The 19,233-nt window shown below is 37.8% G+C and overlaps 1 protein-coding gene and 13 non-coding genes across 14 annotated transcripts in view; 7 read left to right on the forward strand and 7 right to left on the reverse strand.

Moving 5' to 3' along the window:
• The window catches only part of LOC123525519 (leucine-rich repeat-containing protein 74A-like), a 57,622-nt gene that overhangs the window by 30,371 nt on the left and 8,018 nt on the right, over window positions 1-19,233 (reverse strand). Inside the window, exon 10 of the mRNA XM_045304628.2 lies at window positions 18,989-19,081. Coding sequence (XP_045160563.1) covers window positions 18,989-19,081 — 93 coding nt within the window. The remainder of the gene's footprint in view (window positions 1-18,988; window positions 19,082-19,233) is intronic.
• On the reverse strand, window positions 7,118-7,190 carry Trnak-cuu (transfer RNA lysine (anticodon CUU)). The gene has a single exon. It is a non-coding gene; the product is annotated as a tRNA-Lys (tRNA).
• Trnan-guu (transfer RNA asparagine (anticodon GUU)) lies at window positions 7,298-7,371 on the forward strand. The gene has a single exon. It is a non-coding gene; the product is annotated as a tRNA-Asn (tRNA).
• Window positions 10,317-10,389, reverse strand: Trnak-cuu (transfer RNA lysine (anticodon CUU)). The gene has a single exon. It is a non-coding gene; the product is annotated as a tRNA-Lys (tRNA).
• On the forward strand, window positions 10,497-10,570 carry Trnan-guu (transfer RNA asparagine (anticodon GUU)). The gene has a single exon. It is a non-coding gene; the product is annotated as a tRNA-Asn (tRNA).
• Window positions 11,786-11,858, reverse strand: Trnak-cuu (transfer RNA lysine (anticodon CUU)). The gene has a single exon. It is a non-coding gene; the product is annotated as a tRNA-Lys (tRNA).
• On the forward strand, window positions 11,967-12,040 carry Trnan-guu (transfer RNA asparagine (anticodon GUU)). The gene has a single exon. It is a non-coding gene; the product is annotated as a tRNA-Asn (tRNA).
• Trnak-cuu (transfer RNA lysine (anticodon CUU)) lies at window positions 13,276-13,348 on the reverse strand. The gene has a single exon. It is a non-coding gene; the product is annotated as a tRNA-Lys (tRNA).
• Window positions 13,456-13,529, forward strand: Trnan-guu (transfer RNA asparagine (anticodon GUU)). The gene has a single exon. It is a non-coding gene; the product is annotated as a tRNA-Asn (tRNA).
• Window positions 14,768-14,840, reverse strand: Trnak-cuu (transfer RNA lysine (anticodon CUU)). Its single transcript has one exon. It is a non-coding gene; the product is annotated as a tRNA-Lys (tRNA).
• Trnan-guu (transfer RNA asparagine (anticodon GUU)) lies at window positions 14,948-15,020 on the forward strand. Its single transcript has one exon. It is a non-coding gene; the product is annotated as a tRNA-Asn (tRNA).
• Trnan-guu (transfer RNA asparagine (anticodon GUU)) lies at window positions 16,292-16,364 on the forward strand. The gene has a single exon. It is a non-coding gene; the product is annotated as a tRNA-Asn (tRNA).
• Trnak-cuu (transfer RNA lysine (anticodon CUU)) lies at window positions 17,303-17,375 on the reverse strand. The gene has a single exon. It is a non-coding gene; the product is annotated as a tRNA-Lys (tRNA).
• Trnan-guu (transfer RNA asparagine (anticodon GUU)) lies at window positions 17,483-17,556 on the forward strand. Its single transcript has one exon. It is a non-coding gene; the product is annotated as a tRNA-Asn (tRNA).

Below are 19,233 nucleotides of genomic sequence, written 5' to 3' on the forward strand. Positions count from 1 at the left end.
TTGACCAGCGCCCCAGTCCTTACATTTCCAATAATTGGCGAACCATATATATTAGACACGGACAGTTCTCATCATTCTGTAGGGGCCGTGTTGTCACAGATACAAGAAGGATCTGAACGTGTGATTGCCTACATGAGTAAAACAATGTCTAAACACGAGCTTCAATACTGTATTACCAGGAAAGAACTGTTGGCTGTTGTCAAGGCTCTGAAACACTTTCATCCTTACTTAGTTGGACACCATGTAACACTTCGCACTGATAATGCCGCAGTGAGTTGGCTCCGCAACCTGAAAAACCCAACCGGACAAATTTCTAGATGGTTGGAACAAGTATCAAGTTATGATCTTACAGTGGTACACCGGCCGGGTAGATTACACCAAAACTCAGACGCATTATCCAGAATTCCATGTAAAGCATGTTCAAGACAGGAAAGTATGAACTTGAACTCCAACAAAACCCTGATGAGCAAGAACATGATATATCAAAACCTGTTCCCCTTACCAGTAGAGAATCTACTGATAAACTACAAGGTAATATTTGCGCAATCACTAGAAGTAAACAGCAGGCAGCTGAAATTGACATGAAGCCACACCCTTTACTTCTGGATGGCTGGGAACCAAGTACTGTACGCAAGAATCAATTAGAAGATCATGATATTGGACTTCTGTATGTTGCTCTTGAAGGTGGTGAACGTCCGGACTGGAACAATATTGCTAAACACTCAACAGTCGCAAAAACTCTGTGGCGTCAATGGGACCGGCTACAAATGAAAAATAATATGCTCTACAGACAATGGTTTGACCAAACAGGGGATTTAGTACTCCAGCTGATTGTTCCTACCAAACTGCGTTCAGATGTCCTGTACAATTACCATAATATTCCTTCAGCTGGTCACTTAGGTGCGGAGAAAATGTTAGCAAGAATCCAGCAACAGTTCTATTGGCCAGCAATGAAAGACTGTGTACAAGATTACTGCAAGCAATGTGACATTTGCCAGGTTAGAAAGAAGGCACAACCGGCCCACGCACCACTTGGTCAGGATCCGGTATATGCAGCTATGGAAAAAGTTTCCATAGATTTAACTGGTCCACTCCCAACAACAACAAATGGCAATAGATACATTCTAGTGATAACTGATGTGTTCACAAAATGGACTGAAGCAGTAGCTTTACCTAATATGGAAGCATCCACCGTAGCAGAGGCTTTCATAAGTAACTTTGTAGCTCGATTTGGTGTACCTCTTGTTGTCCTCACTGATCAAGGTTCAAATTTCGAGTCAGAACTATTTAAGGAAATGTGCCAGTTACTAGGTATAACCAAAGTCCGAACCTCTGTCATGAGACCGCAAGCAAATTCAGTCGTAGAGCGCTTTAACCGTACCATTAAGACCATGCTATCATCGTTCTGCACAAAGCAACAAAATCTATGGGATCAGTATCTTCCGCAGTTGTTAATGGCATATCGTGCATCACCACATGCCAGCACAGGAATATCACCAAACAGAATGGTTTTTGGTCATGAGGTCATGTTACCAATGGCAGCAATGATTGGTCATCCTGAGTCAACCAACAACCTTACTGGTGGTCCCTACATCACTGATCTGAAAAAGAAAATAAAAGTAGCTCATGATATTGCTAGAGAAAACCTCCAGACATCTGCAAATTATCGTAAGCGCTATTATGACGTAAAATCAAAAGCTAGAGTTCTTGAACCAGGACAAGCTGTATGGCTCTATGATACTAGGACTAAACCAGGTGTTTGCTCAAAATTAGTACCAAAATGGAAGGGACCATTCCTTGTTCAGAAACGTATCGATGATTTGACATATCTAGTTAAACAAAAGAAAACTTCCAATGCTAAGGTATACCACATTGACCGGCTACTGAAGTACCATGGAAATGCACTTCCAAAGTGGTTTAAATCTGCTAAATTGTAGACAAGAATGGTACAATGAACTGAAAAGTAAAAACAGACAAATGTATTAAACTGTTACATGTTATACAAAAGTTTAAGTTTTGTTCTTTATGTTAGAGTAAAAAAAAAAAAAAAAAAAAAAAAAAAGGGGAAAAATAAATAGAAAGTAAGACTGAACAATTAAATAGTATTACATAAAACCATAGAACAGACAAAGAAAGACAATAAAAAGTTAAAAATTCTAATATCACATAATACTGGTATCACAGACAAAAATGCTTACTTCTAGTGACAAAACAACATACATATATAAATATATAGCTATTTCATATGTACATGACCACTGGTGAAAAAGGTCATGGTCGCGGCAATTTAAAAGTTTAGCAGAAGAGGGTATGCACAATAATGACTTGGAATGTAGAAGTAAAAAAAAAATAACGAACTTTGTAGTGTTAACAGAGTAAGGCGGCGCCGCCCGATTGATTTCGTTAAGGGCAGGAGTAGCTACCCATGTCACTTAGCGAGGCGTTTGGTCAAAAAGGAAACTGGAGCGCGTATAAAACTTAGCCTAGTTGCAGATTAGCGTTCTTGAAATCTGGAATCCGATTGACTATGTAAAGCGCGAAAATGGAACAGTATATTTAAATTTCAAAGACAAATTCCAAGTCAGTATTGAGAAATCAGTGCTAATTAAAACCATTTTGTGATGGGCTAACCTCTCACTCATTTTGCCGGATACAGATGAAAATGATCAATTTAGACGTGCATAAGTAAATGATGTCCTTAATAAGTACTCATTCCCAAAAAAAAAAAAAAAAAAAATGTAAAAGACAAAGTTAGGAATTGTTTTTTTTGTTGTTTTTTTTTTATTCTTTTCTGACAGTAACTGTTATGAAAAACAAAACAAAACAAACAAACAAAAAAAGCCTGTAACAGAATCTAAGTGCAAGACAGTATTAAGTTATTAGGCATACAGAGGCTCTTGTGTGAAGAAAGAGCTCTTCTTAAATTTTAATTATCTTCCAGGATGGCTATGCAGTGTTGGCTCTGTCCAGGCATTTTTGCCTCTAGAAAGGACCTGAAAAACCATGTAGGGGGAGCAGTTCACCAACGCTTAAAAGTCATCTGCCCATGGTGCATAGAAGTTGAGAAAGTCAGTAACAGAATGGGAGACTTGAAGAAACATGTAATTCAAAAACATCAAGGGCTGGTGAACACTGTGTCAAACACCTTCTTTTCAGAAGCTTCAGGTTTTTATCTCTCCTTATATCCCGACGATTACAGCAAAATCATAAAACCAGCTGCTGAAAATTCCCAAGATGCCGTAGCAATAAAAAATACAGTAAGACTCTGGCACACAATGGTTAAGAGCCCTAGTAAGGACTTGAACAAATGGGAGGCTGGATGGGTGCAAGGAAGCAGTACACCCCTACAAACGGAGGGTTTCTTAAGTCCAAATCCAGGCAGCATAGCACCCGACAGGAGTAATTACGCATACAGCCCTAGCAGGCCTGAAGTCAGCATCAAGATTGGGGTGTTGACCAAAGGGATAGACTGTTTTAAATTACCTGTGGTCTACAGAAATACAAACTATACTGTGACACTATCTAGATCCATCCCAAATAATGTTATACAGAAGCTGGAAAGGTATGCTAGTGACATAAGTCATAATGAAAGTGGCCAAGAGCTCACTGGTTCCGAGTTCGGAGACATCTCAAATGAAGTAAGTGAGTCACTTGGATTCTCAGACTGCTACGTCGATAACATCATAAGGCATGTTAAGGCAGTATCTCTGCCTTTTCCTTTTCCCACCTATCAGCACCAGTCACCGTCTTTGCCATCTGCAGCAGCAGCTCCAGCATATGAACAGTCTAAGCCAAGTGATGAAAAGACCAACTTACAAGATGAAGCAATAATTATCTTGAAAACAGGTGCCATGCCACTTCTTCCCCCTGCTAGGCGAGAATGGGACTGTGAGAACATAGTCACCTTCAAGGGTACAGTACATAGCGTCTCATGGCCACCCACTGGCTGGAAACACATGGACAGCCAACGGAGAACACAAATGGCAGAACATGCGGCAAATTTGCTTGACGCCGACTTGACTGGGTTTCCTTGTACATCCAGAGAGGACATACTTGACAAATTTAACTTTCTGGTGCTACCTGGGTCCATTGTGCAGCATCCTAAACAGTTAACGCAGCGCCAGCACATGAGACTGCTAAATTTCCATCAAGTTAAGAAAATAGCACTGGGTAAATCAAAGGACTCGGAACTCATAAAAATGTTCAAAGGTGCTCAGTCACAGTCCGAAGGAAGTAACCACATCAAAATCATTGAAAATGCAAACATTAAATTAAGGTTATAAACAAAACACTGAAGTTTACATTAGAATGCAGCTGAACTCTTTTTTTTACCATTTTTTTTAAAGTAAGGAAAAGTATAACAACCTTCAGTTGTTATTTATATCTATGTGTGTTTTTATTATACAATAAGACCTGAAATTCTATATTATAAACTTTTAACGCCTCAAGAAAGCTAGATCCTAATATTGAAAGAACTGATAGGCATTCCGATAGACATATGACAGAACTGATAGACATTCCGATAGACAATTGATAGAACTGAAAGACTTAGTCAATCTTCTTGAAATCAAGTTCCATTTGAAAAACAATTTAGTTCAATAGCCACATTATCATTATGTAACATTTTAGTCACTTTTAGTTTGATGTTAGACTGATATATGCATGATTTCTTCAGATTTTCTCAAGAATATTTTGAGATTTAACGCGGAATCTTTCACTTCCGGTTGTCTGTAATGCTAAGTTTTCCAGCAATCTTTACAGTATTCTACAGTAAATCTGAAGTAATCATTATTTCAAGGTTTTTAAGTAAGGTTTTTACCATCATTCTGTCAATTTAACTTTTACTGTAGCATATGCTATAGGCTGTTTTCAGATCGATTCTGCTCAAAAGTTGAGTGAGCGCCATATTTTGAAATGTCTTTCGCTCACTTCATTTGTGAAAGACATATGTCTTTCGCCCTCTATCTGATAAAATAAGCAGTTCTACCAACCTTAATTTGCATGGATAAATTCCTTTTATTCCAAAGCATCCATTTGTTTAATGATAGATAACTTTCAACTGGTTACATTTATGTATTTCATCACTAAAGATATTTCAACTGCGAGATGTCTTTCAAGATGGCGGCATTCTGATAGATTTGCCAGAGATGCTGGCTGTAACGGCTCATATCATTGGTCGACATTTTTAGTCCGCGTTTTTTTCATTGGTGTTAGACTTTTCTTGCCAGACTTTTTCTTTATAAATATAAGAGTGTCACTGGAAAAACCTTAACCTTCACGCCTACGTAAAAAGTATATATTGAAACTAGACTACTCTTTGTAAACTGCTACGCGACTAGTAAAACTTAGTCGTGACTTATTGTATGCCTGATAACTTAATACACCTATTTTAATGAGATGTACAGTTAATTATCATGGTTCAAAAGTAGCTTAAGTGGTAATGAACATCTGATTATAGATATTTTGAGCTGTTTACATCAAAATTACCAATTTGTGATGTATTGCTAAAGACTACTGAATCAGTTATTAAGTTAGTAAAAACTTCCAGCAATCTATATTGCTCATTACAACCATGAACTTAAAACTGTGTTGACTTTAATTTCTTCCGCCTGCCATTACTGACTTAGCACCTACGGGTGTTACAGACCTATCTTCGATCTGACGCTTTATGGTTTAATAATACAGAAATAATTAATAAATTGCCGCAGAAACGCTTCAAAACAATGTTGTCTTAAGATGACGTCATGACGTTACGTGTCAGTTACCGCGCAAAATAAATAAGTTTTATCTTGAAAGTACGTAATTCTATGCATTTTCTTTATTCAAACTATTTTCAAATAACTATTATTTGCTAAAATATTCTTTATGAGTCTTTTGCTCTGAATAATAATCAATATTTTGCTTCTTTTATGTAATTATATTGAAATGTTATGCGGAATGTAAGAAAATGGATGATGGTAACCAATGTTATTAGGAATATAGTTGGGTGAGAGGTTACTTGTTACGGCCATTTTCAAATAAAAAATTTAGCAGTTTGATTTGTAATACCTATTTTTCAGGTTCCGTTGATAGTTTGTTACTTATATACTAAAACTAAGATCTAAAATTGTTCAAATTCCAGTAGAAAAGTGTGGTTTCTTGAATTGAATTGATGTTACCATGGAAACGAAGCCCGTGACCTATGTATCTCAATGTAAAATTCAAAAGCGTTGACACTAGTCTATTTAAGAAACACAGCTTCGGCTTTTTATTTTCATTTCAACAATATCCATGAGAATAATAGTAGCATGCTGAACGATTTTTCCATGAAAAATGCCAGACGAGGGGTACTGCTGTAAGTATTCTAAGCTTAGAAATTTGTTTGAATAAATGCAGATAACACGAAAATATAACTTACGTTAGAAATAATATGTTTTAAAGCTACATCAACTAGAAAGATAATCTTATTGAATATTATTTTATAAGAAATTACGACAAAAAGCAAGATATAAGCCATTTTAAACATCTCTGTTGCCATGGTTACTTTAAACATTAAGAAAAATAGGGTACCATGTATAGTGCTTGGTATGTTGCTAATAATATTACCCAAATATTCCATGTCGGTCATTAACAGAATGGCACTGAAGCCGTCGAAAACCCCTATTTTTATACATAATTGTTTAAAAATGAGAGAAAATGCGTTACCATGGAAACACGAGCCCCGCGACATATACATTTTAAGCTTATATTAGAAAGCCAACGTGCATACTAGTAAAATTATAGATTATGCGGACTTCTACGAATATCAATGAAACTGAAATACACTGAAAAGTGTTAAATATCCGTATTTTCCTTCTTCTTTCAATATGAGTACCTTTGGAGGGTCATGTTCTTCAAACCTGGATAAAAATCGAACTTGAAGGGACAGAGACAAACGAAACTGAGATTTTAGCAGTTAAAACTTCATATTACACGAAATACAAAAAGATGCTGCGGTTCAACTAATTTGAATTTACCCTTGTAACAAGGTAACCTACCTCCTTAAATGTATTAAAGCGTAGGAGAAAGAAAGGCACAAATATCTTGGCATGAACCTTGTTTTCTAAATATTATAACGCTAAAAGGATGCAAAAATTACCACCCAACGTGGGGCTCGAACCCACGACCCCGAGATTAAGAGTCTCGTACTCTACCGACTGAGTTAGCCGGGTTTGTTGCAAAAATACTTGACTGATATATTGACAACCCATATAACAAAATTATATCACAAATAAATAGTGTCAATATCTAGTGTTCAATGTTAAATGAAATTTCAGCTGTCTCTGTGGCGCAATCGGTTAGAGCGTTCGGCTGTTAACCGAAAGGTTGGTGGTTCAAGCCCACCCAGGGACGTGTATTTTTCACCCAAGTGTAAAATGAAACAGGGCAACAAACTCGTCTTTTTTCCTGCAGTACATTAATATATATACATTAATACACTAATTTTATAGCATATTGAGGCACGTGCGTTCGAACGTACATTAGCAAATTTAGCTTAAAGGAGAAAGTGTGTACTGAACTGAAACCCTGTTACTTCTGTTCACTAGATTTGTTGGTTTCACACTAAACCGACCCAATACAGGCAATATGGTGACGTTCCAGTTTTAATGGCGCCGGAATACACAAGCAGTCCTTCTTGAATTACATCGGCGCAACCAAACTGAACAGGTTATTTGTGTTAAAAGATCTCTGCAATTACAGAGAGGAAGGACAAGTGGATTTGAGTCATCCACATTACCTATTAAAAGACCACGGAGACTGCAGTTTTCACAACTTTACATCTTTTAACAATTACGAGAAGAATACATGTAAACTGATGTTCACTGTCCAGCAAACATACCACGTTGTTACAACGTTGTTATGACGTCTTTACCTCACGTTGTTACAACGTTGTTTTTTGGTTGATAATGAAAGGTGCGTTGACGTCTTTCTCACAACGTTGGAAAGACGTCTTTTTTGCAACGTTGGAAAGACGTCTTTTCCACAACGTTGGAAAGACGTTGTTTTTTGGTTGATAATGAAAGGTGTGTTGACGTCTTTTTCACAACGTTGAAAAGACGTCTTTTTCCCAACGTTGGACAAACATTGTTTTTTGGTTGATAATGAAAGGTGCTTTGACGTCTTTTTTGCCACCTTGGAAAGACGTCTTTTTCACAACGTTTGAAAGACGTAGTTTTTTGTTTGATTGTGAAAGGTGTTTTGACGTCTTTTGCAGTGTTGGGAAGACATATTTTTCACAACTTTGGAAGGATGTCCTTTTTACGTTTGAATGACATCTTTTCTCAATGTTGTTTCGTCTAAAAGCAGAAAAAAAAAACCAACAGTCTATGGTTTTAAACAAAAGTGTACTGAATAATAGAATAGTCACAAGACGTATCTTAACATGCTGGGTCTAGTAAGAAAACATACTAAATATGATTCAACTGAAATGTTTTTATTAAAAAGTACATATACCATTCAATCAAAAATAAATTTTGTTGATGCATGTAATCTGTAAAAAGAGCTGTTCAGGGACAGCAACAGTCAATCGACTATTCATCAATGAATACAACGATAAACACCAGTGGAAATGGGCAACCATTTTGCTTGAATGTAATAAAGTGTCATAGCATATAAAAACAGGAGCTGTCATAGAAGCAGTATGTTTAACTATTTCAAAACTTGATACTAAGTGAAGAAACATTATCTTGAATTCTAGCATAAAACTGCTGTTATTGTCACTTTTCGGGGGTGTTTTAACAGGAGAGAAAACGTGTGTTAACAGAGAGATTCTTGCGCTCACATGCTGTTGTAACACCTTTTTATTTATGCACGTTCCGTGGCAAAGCGTAAACGTATTACGGCCCCAAAACGGATAATTCAAAAGGAAATGACGTCAACGTGAAAAAACAAACTTTACCGCGCATTTCATGGGAATTTAATGACGTTGAGGGACAATATATTCATTTACTTGGTTTTTACGCGTTTTATGCCAGAATAGCGTTAGCGCATGTTATTTTCGTGTTATAACATCTACAGAATCCCTCGGGAATCATTGGTTCCGGGCTTGGGTACCAACCAATCCCTCGGGATTCTGGAGATGTTGTTACACGAAAAACATGCGTTATCCCTACACAATTACTTTATGTTTGAACAAAATGCAATGAATAATAGCCATTAATGAGTGAAACTGCCTAAAATTCCTTTAAATAATTCCAAGAAATACTGGTTCGATACCACACTTCGGTCTGTGAAATCTGATCTTAGATGCTGACAGAAAACAAGTAGGATAGCTCTGCATATAGTTTGTACAGTCTAGCTAAAATCTTAAAGTTACTCACCCACAGTTTGGGTGAAATTTTTCAACATCTTCATTTCAAAAAGTTTAGCAGAGAATGTGTATTTGACACAGAAATGTGATTTAAAACGGTTGAGAATAAAATTTAGATATTTGTAAAAATGCAACAGGAATGTAAATTTTCTGCAATATTTCAAATTTAGTATACTACATTCTGCACAAGATTTATTGTTATTTAATGGAATATCTTGCTTAATCATTCCAATAAGTTTGACTAAACCAATTTCCAACTCCAAAAAAGACCATAACTTATCCAAACTCGTTGACAGAGTTATCTGCTCTTGGCAACAGATGGAAATCATGATAGTAAGTAAGTAAGTGTTTCAAAGTTTCAAAGCCATATGTCAAATAGTTTTGACAAAAATGTACTTGTACGCAAACTGAACCAATTTCTAAGTACAAAAAAAGGCCATAATTCAGCCAAAATAGTTGATAGAGTTATGAACACTTACTTACAGATGGCGATCATATAATAAACAAGTATTCAAAGTTTCAAAGCCACACATGTTTTTACAAAACATGGACTGGTATGAAATTGTTAGTTTTCAGTTGTCAAAGTTCTCACTGCACAGAGAAATGGGATTGGTTTTTTAGGTAGTAAATGTAATCATTTTATAATTTAGGAAATGACAGTCACAAAAATATCCTTTAAAGTCCAAACAACGACCAAGAAATTAAACCTCAAATTAACGACTCAGCTTATCGGCCATGTCTTTCAAGATAGTACTGCTAGTTGTATATCACCGCAGGTAAACATTTACTTCAAATCACAGCGAAAGTTTCTCTCTAGTAGAAAGCCTCTGCAAGTTGTTAAACAGGCTGGTATTTATATTATATTATATAATGTTTTGAAGAACACTGATATTTAATGTATTAAAACGTAGGAGAAAGAAAGGCACACATATCTTGGCATGAACCTTGTTTTCTAAATATTGTTACGCTAAAAGGATGCAAAAATTACCGCCCAACGTGGGGCTCGAACCCACGACCCCGAGATTAAGAGTCTCGTGCTCTACCGACTGAGCTAGCCGGGCTTGTTGCAAAAACCCCTGACTGATATATTGACAACCCATACCAGAAAATTATCTCATAATTTCATCGTGACAATGTCTAGCTTTCAATGTTAAATGAAATTTCAGCTGTCTCTGTGGCGCAATCGGTTAGCGCGTTCGGCTGTTAACCGAAAGGTTGGTGGTTCAAGCCCACCCAGGGACGTGTACTTTTCACCCAAGTGTAAAATGATACAGGGCAACAAATTCGTCTTTTTTCCTGCAGTACAATTGTTATTTTCATTTTGAAAGGATAAACATTAGTTTTATAGCATATTGAGGCACGTGCGTTCGAACGTGCTATAGCAAATTTAGCTTAAAGAGAAAGTGTGTACTGAACTGACATCCTGTCACTTCTGTTCACTAGATTTGTTTGTTTCCCCAATACATATATAATTATTTGTTGGGTTTAACGTTGCACCGACACTGTTTTAGGTCATATGGCGACTTTCCAGCTTTTATGGTGGAGGAAGACCCCAGGTGCCCCTCCGTTCATTATTTCATCACGAGCGGGCACCTGTGTAGAACAATCGACCTTCCGTAAGCCAGCTGGATGACTTCCTCACATGAAGAATTCAAAGCCCCGAGTGAGGCTCGACCTCACTTCGATGAGGGACAAGTAATTCGAAGTCAGCGACCTTAACCCCTCGGACACGGAGGCCCCCTGACCCAATACATGCAATATGGTGACTTTTCAGTTTTAAAGGCGCCGGAAGACACTGGCTGTCCCTTATTGAATTACATCGGGCAAAGATTAAGGCACATGGTAAAACCCACCGAAGTTCCGCAACCAAACTGAACAGGTTATTCGTGTTAAATGATCTCTTCAATTACAGAGTGAAGGACAAGTGGTTTGGAGTCACGACATTACCTATTAAAAGACAACGGAGACTTCAGTTTCACCACGTTACATCTTTAAACAATTACGAGAAGAATAAATGTTAAACTGATGAGTTTTTACCGATTGTTTTCAGTTCTCAAAGTTCTCAATGCACAGAGAAATGGGATTGGTTTTTTAGGTAGAAAATGTAATATTTTATAATTTAGGAAACGACAGTCACAAAAATACTCCTTAAAGTCCAAACAACAACCAAGATATTAAACCTCATGCTTAATTAACGACTCAGCTAAACGGTCATGTATTTCAAGATATTAGCTGTATATCACCACAGGTAAACATTTTATTTCAAATCATAGAGGCAGTTTCTCTCTAGTAGAAAGCATCTGCAAGTTGTTAAACAGGCTGGTAATTATGTTATATAATGTTTTGAAGAACACTGATATTTAATGTATTAAAACGCAGGAGAAAAAAAGGGCACAAATATCTTGGCATGAACCTTGTTTTCTAAATATTTTTACCCTAAAAGAATGCAAAAATTACCGCCAAACGTGGGGCACGAACCCACGACCCCGAGATTAAGAGTCTCGTGCTCTACCGACTGAGCTAGCCGGGCTTGTTGCAAAAAACCCCTGACTGATATATTGACAACCCATATCAGAAAATTATCTCATAATTTCATCGTGACAATGTCTAGTTTTCAATGTTGAATGAAATTTCAGCTGTCTCTGTGGCGCAATCGGTTAGCGCGTTCGGCTGTTAACCGAAAGGTTGGTGGTTCAAGCCCACCCAGGGACGTGTATTTTTCACCCAAGTGTAAAATGAAACAGGGCAGCAAATTCATCTTTTTTCCTGCAGTATAATTGTTGTTTTACATTTTTCAAAGGATATACATTACTTTTATAGCATATTGAGGCACGTGCGTTCGAACGTGCTATAGCAAATTCAGCTTAAAGAGAAAGTGTGTACTGAACTGACATCCTGTCACTTCTGTTCACTAGATTTGTTTGTTTCCTCACTTAACCGACCCAATACATATATAATTATTTGTTGGGTTTAACGTCGCACCGACACTGTTTTAGGTCATATGGCGACTTTCCAGCTTTTATGGTGGAGGAAGACCCCAGGTGCCCCTCCGTTCATTATTTCATCAAGAGCGGGCACCTAGGTAGAACAATCGACCTTCCGTAAGCCAGCTGGATGGCTTCCTCACATGAAGAATTCAAAGCCCCGAGTGAGGCTCGAACCCACTTCGATGAGGGGCAAGTGATTCGAAGTCAGCGACCTTAACCACTCGGACACGGAGGCCCCCTGACCAAATACATGCAATATGGTGACTTTTCAGTTTTAATGGCGCCGGAAGACACTGGTTGTCCCTTATTGAATTACATCGGGCAAAGATTGAGGCACATGGTAAAACCCACCGACGTTCCGCAACCAAACTGAACAGGTTATTCGTGTTAAATGATCTCTTCAATTACAGAGAGGAAGGACAAGTGGTTTGGAGTCACCGACATTACCTATTAAAAGACAACGGAGACTTCAGTTTCCACCACGTTACATCTTTTAACAATTACGAGAAGAATAAATGTAAACTGATGAGTTTTTACCGATTGTTTTCAGTTCTCAAAGTTCTCAATGCATAGAGAAATGGGATTGGTTTTTTAAAGGTAGAAAATGTAATTATTTTATAATTTAGGAAACGACAGTCACAAAAATACTCCTTAAAGTCCAAATAACAACCAAGATATTAAACCTCATGCTCTAATTAACGACTCAGCTAAACGGTCATGTATTTCAAGATATTAGCTGTATATCACCACAGGTAAACATTTTATTTCAAATCACAGAGGCAGTTTCTCTCTAGTAGAAAGCCTCTGCAAGTTGTTAAACAGGCTGGTAATTATGTTATATAATGTTTTGAAGAACACTGATATTTAATGTATTAAAACGTAGGAGAAAAAAAGGCACAAATATCTTGGCATGAACCTTGTTTTCTAAATATTGTTACCCTAAAAGAATGCAAAAATTAGCGCCCAACGTGGGGCTCGAACCCACGACCCCGAGATTAAGAGTCTCGTGCTCTACCGACTGAGCTAGCCGGGCTTGTTGCAAAAACCCCTGACTGATATATTGACAACCCATATCAGAAAAATATCTCATAATTTCATCGTGACAATGTCTAGTTTTCAATGTTAAATGATATTTCAGCTGTCTCTGTGGCGCAATCGGTTAGCGCGTTCGGCTGTTAACCGAAAGGTTGGTGGTTCAAGCCCACCCAGGGACGTGTATTTTTCACCCAAGTGTAAAATGAAACATGGCAGCAAATTCGTCTTTTTTCCTGCAGTACAATTGTTATTTTACATTTTTGAAAGGATATACATTACTTTTATAGCATATTGAGGCACGTGCGTTCGAACGTGCTTTAGCAAATTTAGCTTAAAGAGAAAGTGTGTACTGAACTGACATCCTGTCACTTCTGTTCACTAGATTTGTTTGTTTCCTCACTTAACCGACCCAATACATATATAATTATTTGTTGGGTTTAACGTCGCACCGACACTGTTTTAGGTCATATGGCGACTTTCCAGCTTTTATGGTGGAGGAAGACCCCAGATGCCCCTCCGTTCATTATTTCATCATGAGCGGGCACCTGGGTAGAACAATCGACCTTCCGTAAGCCAGCTGGATGGCTTCCTCACATGAAGAATTCAAAGCCCCGAGTGAGGCTCGAACCCACTTCGATGAGGGGCAAGTGATTCGAAGTCAGCGACCTTAACCACTCGGACACGGAGGCCCCCTGACCAAATACATGCAATATGGTGACTTTTCAGTTTTAATGGCGCCGGAAGACACTGGTTGTCCCTTATTGAACTACATCGGGCAAAGATTGAGGCACATGGTAAAACCCACCGACGTTCCGCAACCAAACTGAACAGGTTATTCGTGTTAAATGATCTCTTCAATTACAGAGAGGGAGGACAAGTGGTTTGGAGTCACCGACATTACCTATTAAAAGACAACGGAGTCTTAAGTTTCCACCACGTTACATCTTTTAACAATTACGAGAAGAATAAATGTAAACTGATGAGTTTTTACCGATTGTTTTCAGTTCTCAAAGTTCTCAATGCATAGAGAAATGGGATTGGTTTTTTAAAGGTAGAAAATGTAATTATTTTATAATTTAGGAAACGACAGTCACAAAAATACTCCTTAAAGTTCAAACAACAACCAAGATATTAAACCTCATGCTCTAATTAACGACTCAGCTAAACGGTCATGTATTTCAAGATATTGGCTGTATATCACCACAGGTAAACATTTTATTTCAAATCACAGAGGCAGTTTCTCTCTAGTAGAAAGCCTCTGCAAGTTGTTAAACAGGCTGGTAATTATGTTATATAATGTTTTGAAGAACACTGGATATTTAATGTATTAAAACGTAGGAGAAAAAAAAAGGCAAAAATATCTTGGCATGAACCTTGTTTTCTAAATATTGTTACGCTAAAAGGATGCAAAAATAACCGCGCAACGTGGGGCTCGAACCCACGACCCCGAGATTAAGAGTCTCGTGCTCTACCGACTGAGCTAGCCGGGCTTGTTGCAAAAACACCTGACTGATATATTGACAACCCATATCAGAAAAATATCTCATAATTTCATCGTGTCAGTGTGTAGTTTTCAATGTTAAATGAAACTTCAGCTGTCTCTGTGGCGCAATCGGTTAGCGCGTTCGGCTGTTAACCGAAAGGTTGGTGGTTCAAGCCACCCAGGGACGTGTATTTCACCCAAGTGTAATGACATGGCAGCAATTCGTCTTTTCCTGCAGTACAATTGTTTTTCATTTTGAAGATATACATTATTATGCAATTAGGCACGTGCGTCGAACGTGCTTTAGCAAATTTAGCTAAGAGAAAGGTGTCTGAACTGACATCCTGTCATTCTGTTCACTAATTGTTTGTTCTCACTTACGCCCAATCTATTAATATTTGTGTTTAACGTCCACGACATGTTTAGGTATATGCGACTTTCCACTTTTTGGTGAGGAAGACCAGGATGCTCCTCGTATTATTTCATCATGAGCGGCACCTGGTTATACAATCGACTTCGTAAGCCAGCGGATGCTTCCCACATGAAATTCAAAGCCCGGTGAGGCTCGAACCCACTTCGATGAGGCAAGTATCGAAGTCAGCGACCTTAACCACTCGGACACGGAGGCCCCCTACCAAAAAAATGCAATTGGTGACTTTCAGTTTAATGGCGCCAAGACATGTGTCCCTATTGAATTACATCGGGCAAAGATTGAGGCACATGGTAAAACCCACCGACGTTCCGCACCAAACTGAACAGTGTTATTCGTTTTAATGATCTCTCAATACGAGAGGAGACAGTTTGGAGTCACCGACATTACCTATGAAAGACAGGAGACTATATTCCACCACGTTACATCTTTTAACATACGAGAAGAATAAATTAAACGATGAGTTTACCGATTGTTTTCAGTTCTCAATCTCAATGCTAGAGAATGGATTGGTTTTTAAGTAGAATGTATTATTTATAATTTAGAACGACAGTCACAAAATACTCCTTAAAGTTCAAACAACAACCAGTATTAACCATGCTCGTATTAACGACTCAGCTAAACGGTCATGTATTTCAAGATATTGGCTGTATATCACCACAGGTAAACATTTTATTTCAAATCACAGAGGCAGTTTCTCTCAAGTAGAAAGCCTCTGCAAGTTGTTAAACAGGCTGGTAATTATGTTATATAATGTTTTGAAGAACACTGATATTTAATGTATTAAAACGTAGGAGAAAAAAAAAGCACAAATATCTTGGCATGAACCTTGTTTTCTAAATATTGTTACGCTAAAAGGATGCAAAAGTAACCGCGCAACCTGGGGCTCGAACCCACGACCCCGAGATTAAGAGTCCGTGCTCTACCGATGAGCTAGCGGCTGTTCAAAACCTGATGATATATTGACAACCATACAGAATATCTATATTTCACGTGACATGTTAGTTTCAATGTTAAAGAATTCAGCTGTCTCTGTGGCGCAATCGTTAGCGCGTTCGACTGTTAACCGAAAGGTTGGTGGTTCAAGCCCACCCAGGAACGTGTATTTTTCACCCAAGTGTAAAATGAAACAGGGCAGCAAATTCGTCTTTTTTCCTGCAGTGCAATTGTTATTTTACATTTTTGAAAGGATATACATGACTATTATAGCATACTGATGCATGTGCGTGCGAACGTGCTTCAGCAAATTTAGCTTAAAGAGAAAGTTGTACTGAACTGACACTCCTGTTACTTCTGTTCACTAGATTGTTGATTTCCACTAAACTGACCCGAATACAGGAATATGTGACTTCAGTTTTAACGCGCCGAAGACACTTGCTGTCGCTTCTTGAATTACCTCGGACGAAGATTGCGGCACGTGGCAAAAACCACCGACGTTCTGCAACCAAATTGAACAGGTTATTCGTGTTAAATGATCTCTTCAATTACAGAGAGAAAGGACGAGTGGTTTGGAGTCACCGACATTACCTATTAAAAGACCATGGAGACTTCAGTTTCCACAACGTTACATCTTTTAACAATTACGAAAAGAATAAATATAAACTAATGAGTTTTCACTGATTGTTTTCAGTTGACAAAGTTCTCAATGCACAGAGAAATGGGATTGCTTTTTTAAAGGTAGTAAATGTAATTACTTTATAATTTAGGAAACGACAGTCACAAAAATATCCCTTGAAATCCAAACAACAACCAAGAAATTAAACCTCATGCTCTAATTAACGGCTCAGCTAAACGGTCATGTCTTTCAAGACATTAGTTGTATATCACCACAGGTAAACATTTTATTTCAAATCACAGCGGCAGTTTCTCTCTAGTAGAAAGCCTCTGCAAGTTGTTAAACAGGCTGGTATATAGGTTATATAATGTTTTGAAGAACAATGATATTTAATGTGTAAAAACGTAGGAGAAAAAATGCACAAATATCTTGGTATGAACCTTGTTTTCTAAATATTGTTACGCTAAAAGGATGCAAAAATTACCGCCCAACGTGGGGCTCGAACCCACGACCCCGAGATTAAGAGTCTCGTGCTCTACCGACTGAGCTAGCCGGGCTTGTTGCAAAAACACCTGACTGATATATTGACAACCCATATCAGAAAATTATCTCATAATTTCATCGTGACAATGTCTAGTTTTCAATGTTAAATGAAATTTCAGCTGTCTCTGTGGCGCAATCGGTTAGCGCGTTCGGCTGTTAACCGAAAGGTTGGTGGTTCAAGCCCACCCAGGGACGTGTATTTTTCACCCAAGTGTAAAATGAAACAGGGCAACAAACTCGTCTTTTTTCCTGCAGTACAATTGTTATTTGTACATTTTGAAAGGATATACATTACTTTTATAGAATATTGAGGTACGTGCGTTCGAACGTACATTAGCAAACTTAGCTTAAAAGAGAAAGCGTGTACTGAACTGAAACCCTGTTACTTCTGTTCACTAGATTTGTTGGTTTCACACTAATCTGACCCAATACAGGCAATATGGTGACGTTCCAGTTTTAATGGCGCCGGAAGACACTTGCTGTCCCTTCTTGAATTACCTCGGGCAAAGATCGCAGCACATGGCAAAAAACACCGACGTTCCGCAACCAAACTGAACAGGTTATTCGCGTTAAAAGATCTCTGCAATTACAGAGATGAAGGACAAGTGGTTTGGAGTCACCGACATTACCTATTAAGGATGTACGAGCGTTGAAACAGGACAAGACTTGCATCTTTATTCCTGTAGTGCATTTGTAATTTGTACATTCTGAAAGGATATACATTACTTTATTGCATATTTAGGTACACTTTAGTGCATTTAATTCATCTTAATGGAGAGAGTGTGTACTGAACTCACACCCTGTTACTTCTGTTACCTTGTTTTGTTGGTTTCACTCTAAACCGACCTAATACAGGCAATATGGCAAATAACCACCGACGTTTCACAAGCAAGCTGAACAGGTTATTTGCGTAAAATATCTCTGCAATTACAGAGATGAGGGACACATGGTTCGGAATGATCGACATTACCTATTAAAAGATCACGGATACTATAGTTTTCACAACGTTATATCTTTTAACAATTACGGGACTGATGAGCTTTTTTGCTTATTGTAAGTAAACGGAATGCTCCTGAATGTACAAAGAAATTGAACAGATTATCTTACAATTCGTGATATTGTCGAGCTTTCAATATTACATGAAAATTCAGCTGTACTCTGTCGCGCATTTGGCTTTAATTAAACCGAACTTTAGTTTAGTGGTTCAAGTCCACCTGGAGACGTGTCTTCCTGCCCTCTCCACTGAACCATCCCCTCCTCCCCTCTGCTTGTACAAAAATGAAACAGAGTAGCTATTTTGCCATTTTTACTGCAACGAATTTGTTATTTGTAAACGGTATTTCACACTGGGAGACAAGGCATATGTGTTTAAACGTTCATTAGCCTGTTAGATTCATCTTAAAAGACAGATTATGTACTACACTTATAGCCAGTGATTTTTGTTTTTGACAATATTTAACGAACAGACCGGTGCAAAGACACTGACATTCCACAAGGAAGCACATAAGAAATGAAACTGGTCTTTTAAAATGATTTTAATGTTTTTGTTTTCTAGTATTCTTTTAATATTAGGAAATGGCGAAAGTATCGACCAAAACGCCATTCATTATATGTAATGTTTACTTACCGAAAAGTCTAGAACACTAACGCAATTACTATCTGGACACACAGCTTTTAACAAAGTCTTCAGTCCATCCAGCCCGAGTGGATTATAACCAATCTGTGAATAAACAGTACTAAGCATTTTTTATTATATTTGTTATGATAATGAGGAGGGCGGAAATTGCAATGTTATCATCTTATTACAATTGGTAATAAGTCATAATCCTTTTTACCGACTGAGATATAAACCACTTGTTACATAACTGCAGT

The sequence above is a fragment of the Mercenaria mercenaria genome, chromosome 1, assembly GCF_021730395.1.
Source record: "Mercenaria mercenaria strain notata chromosome 1, MADL_Memer_1, whole genome shotgun sequence".
Classification (NCBI taxonomy): domain Eukaryota; kingdom Metazoa; phylum Mollusca; class Bivalvia; order Venerida; family Veneridae; genus Mercenaria; species Mercenaria mercenaria.